Raw genomic sequence first — 3,872 nt, 5'->3', positions numbered from 1 at the left:
AAAATTTGGTTCAAATAAAATAGTAATCGTCCTCTGCTGAACTTTGCACTTAATTTGACCCAAACTTATTGAAAGCGTAGAAAATGTTTTCTTCATATCCAATATAGAATCCAATTTTAATTTGTAGAGACACCTACTCTACCGCTAAATTTTAATATGATCATAGTTTAATAACTCAAACTCTTTGTAATACCTACAAAATTAAAACTCATTTTTTAATGATAAAATACTCATATCACACTGCCCCAAAAAGATTTTCTTATAGGGTTTTGTGTTTTATTATTAATAAAGCTTCAAATAGTAATATTAATCCCTTTAATTAGTTGCAAATAATGCAAACACATACAACTTTTAATAGAATACTTATGTATGTTGATTAATAACTCTAGATATGGACTCATCAGAGATCATCTTCATCAAATGCAATCAAATTTTGCAAAAAAAGATTACTGCTGTAGCTTAAGTATTAATAGTGCAACCATTGCATTGATCAAACACAAACAACTTCTATTATTGTGTTTCCATTATGCAAACACATACAACTTTCTTATTAATTAGCATCAAATTAAAACTACTAAATACAAATGACAACACAAACATAGGTGGATGAAGCTAATAAGGAATCAGATTCCTTTTATTTAAAGACATCATCATAGACTCATTAGATAGAGATACTATTTGGAATTCCTCTGAAAGTCAACCCTTCCTCACTAGAAGGATAAAGCAAAGTGTAAGGCATCTTAGCTGGTCCAGAACGATTTTTCAATGATCCATCATTGTTCTTCTGCATCAATCTTTGTTCAGTCTCTGCAAGTTTCTTTCCAAATCTCTTAAAGGCATCTAATGCCTCAGTATCACAAGTCCAAAACTCACCATCATCCCTTTGTCCAAGGTAGGACTCATCAGAAGCATGCCTTGACAAAATTTCAATAACTGTAAGATCAATTAGTGTCTCTTTCTTCCCTGTGATTGTTTTCAAGAACTCCTTCTCATGATTCTTAGCCAATTCATCATACTCAGGAGACCCTTTCTCAGGCATGAATCTTCTGCTAAGTGTTGGACGGTTAAGAATGTAACCTCCATAAGGGTATTGGCCAAAATTAATAGCTGCATGAAGTGCTGAAGCAATCCATATGAGAGTGGTTGAAGCTTCAATCAACTCGTTTCGAGTTTCCATCTTTGGCCACCATGTCTCATTCTTCTTGTCACCATGACCTACCTCTACAAGCTCTTTCCACCATTCTTGGAGTTCAGTGTCTTGTTTTAGTGCATCATCTGAGTTGTAGTAAAAGAACACATACTCTTTAACCCATGATTTAATAGCATCCCATATTTCTAATCCATCAGAAGCATAAGGGTAATCCTCAATCACAAGGTGCACACCATGGGGAGAAGATGAATCCTTAACTGCCACTCCTCTGAGTCAAAAACAACAAACTAACAACCATTAGTATAAGATACTACCTGTCATATCAGTATTTAGCATAACAAATTAAGGGTAGAGACTAAAATATATAGACCATCATTAATTACCTCTTGATGAGATCATTAGGTAATGCTTGATCTAGAAAAACCCAATCCTTATAGAGTACAGCAGACATTTCCAAAGCATATCTACCCCACAAGAATGTTTGTTCTATAATACCATCTGCATTAATCAAGGCTTTCCGAGCAAGTGAATTTATATTCATGGTGTCACGGTAGTGTGGGGAAAGTAGTTTATTAATGGGGTGAACCACATTCAAATGCCTATTTGTTGCTATCACGAATGGTTCAACAACTGCATGAGTGTTTAACCTGCATATATGTCATTCATAAATTATTATGAATGTTAATAATTCATTTGAATATACATTAACTAATTAAGTTTATTGCATACCAATGACTAACAAGTTGGTGATAGCATGAGTCATTTACAACAACATATGCCTTGGCCAGTACCCAAATATAACCTTCAACTCCTTCATGTGCTGGTAGATAGACATCACTCACAGGACCATGCTCTTCTCCTTGAGGATGTGGCTTGCTTAGCTCAATGGCCAGTGGCTTTAAAGTTCCATCATCTTTCAAGAAGAAAATAGTCCTTGTAGCATAGGCCTTTGTCTTGCTTGAATTTATTCTTCTCAAATATGGAATCAAATAGTCATGGTGATCTAGAATGAACAATTTCTTTTTCTCAATAGCCTGAGTTTCACCCAAATTTAATTCATTAATTAATTGTTAATTGTTCATCACTACCACATATTAAAAAAAAAACAAATAGATTTCTATGATATATATTATTACCTGTTCTACAGTAAGCCCTTCTAAGTTAGGCTCTAAATGTTCTTTTTTCATTGTACTAGTATGATCACCATAGACTTTACTATCTAGCTTGCTACCTGGTGGAAACTCCTGCATACATGAAAATTAACCAAATCCAAGCTATAATTGAATGCAATTCCCTAAAAACTTATTACCACAAATTAATCGAATTACCTCAAGACTCTTAATGACATTAGGATTTACACCAGCTAGTGTTTCTCTAGAAAATTCTTCATCAGTCATCCATGCAGATTTATTCACTGTATCACATAATTTCAGTTTAAAATTATATTCACATTATTCGCCACATTAATATTGTTCAATGTATAAGATAATTGTAGCATAAATATAAATATATACCTTGCATGACTTTGGGTGGTGGATATTTAAGGAATTGTTCACCATCTGTTCGTAGAATTTCCTTGAGTACTGGCAAAGGGGAAAACTTGCTGAGAAAGTTTGTAGGTAGTGTAATTCCACCAGTATAGAGTTTATCCACTTCAGCAAAATCATCAAACTCAAGAGTTAAGATATTTGAATCAAATGCATCTGTGAGAACAGGCATCACATCTTGTGCTACAGATTTTAGTCCATAAGTTAGAAAATCTGATGACTTCAAGTGACCAAATGCTTCGTCCCTTGGTAGGTAAACAAAATCGCTCCGTTTCTCGCTCTTAGGATCTGTTTAATTAAGTTGAAAGCAAAATTAATTAGCACTAATAACACAAATTAAACATGTTACATGTGAATAAATCAATAATTGACCTTTGTTAGTGGTTGGTCTTCCTGTTCTTCCTCTACGAGGGTAAGGTAAAGTAGATCCTCCAAGAACAGGGCGAGCATATTTTTCATTGCTATCTGGATTCCCCAAATCATTGTAAACATCATAATCATAGATCCTATCATATTCTTTGCGCTCTCCTTTTCCATCTCCTCTTAAATTCTTCAATTCATCTTCCCTGTACTTTACAAGTGGTGCTGGCGTGTCACTTGGAAGATATGTCTGCATGGATGCATATTATGTTTCATTAATTACTTTAATTATTTGTTAATTAATAACTAGTTTAATTTAGTTTAATTACCTTGTTGGAAAAGAAAATGCGATCGGTTTTGTAGTTTTTAGCATTATAAATCCAGGAGTTGCAAACAAAGTGGATTTTGAGATTTGCATGGTTTGGAATGTCTTCAAGAGTCAAAGTAAGGAGGAAGAACTCAGTTTGCATGAAATTCTTGATGTAAAATGCTCCTGGAATTCCCATCTCACCATCATCCCATTCGAAATGAATAGTGAATGCAGATTGCCCTGCTCCCAATGTTGGCAACGAAGATATTATGCCTTCCAAAAACGTGCTCTTTCCAACTTTGCCCTTCCCATTCCCTACAATAATAAAACAAAAATAATCAGAATAACCATCCTCATCAAACTATTTTTTTTTTCTAAAATTCCAGCTGACAAAAAAAAGGTTATATTTCTTATATTTTTCTTCACACAATAATTTATGATTATATTTTTAATATATTTTTTTATATAATAGTATTTTTTAAATTTGTATAAAATTTGGTAAAAG

General features: G+C 33.4%; 1 protein-coding gene across 1 annotated transcript in view; it reads right to left on the bottom strand.

Moving 5' to 3' along the window:
• The window catches only part of LOC107613293 (linoleate 9S-lipoxygenase), a 6,163-nt gene continuing 2,777 nt past the window's right edge, over positions 487 to 3,872 (bottom strand). Inside the window, exons 2-9 of the mRNA XM_016315234.2 lie at positions 3,387 to 3,682; positions 3,070 to 3,307; positions 2,665 to 2,985; positions 2,479 to 2,564; positions 2,287 to 2,394; positions 1,880 to 2,184; positions 1,534 to 1,797; positions 487 to 1,418 (exon numbers count right to left, since the gene is read on the bottom strand). Of these exons, the coding sequence (XP_016170720.1) occupies positions 662 to 1,418; positions 1,534 to 1,797; positions 1,880 to 2,184; positions 2,287 to 2,394; positions 2,479 to 2,564; positions 2,665 to 2,985; positions 3,070 to 3,307; positions 3,387 to 3,682 (2,375 nt within the window). The 3' untranslated portion in view covers positions 487 to 661. The remainder of the gene's footprint in view (positions 1,419 to 1,533; positions 1,798 to 1,879; positions 2,185 to 2,286; positions 2,395 to 2,478; positions 2,565 to 2,664; positions 2,986 to 3,069; positions 3,308 to 3,386; positions 3,683 to 3,872) is intronic.

This window comes from Arachis ipaensis, chromosome B08 (genome assembly GCF_000816755.2).
Source record: "Arachis ipaensis cultivar K30076 chromosome B08, Araip1.1, whole genome shotgun sequence".
Classification (NCBI taxonomy): domain Eukaryota; kingdom Viridiplantae; phylum Streptophyta; class Magnoliopsida; order Fabales; family Fabaceae; genus Arachis; species Arachis ipaensis.
The sequence above is the reverse complement of the archived record's forward strand: the minus strand, read 5'-3'. Positions and strand labels throughout refer to the sequence as shown.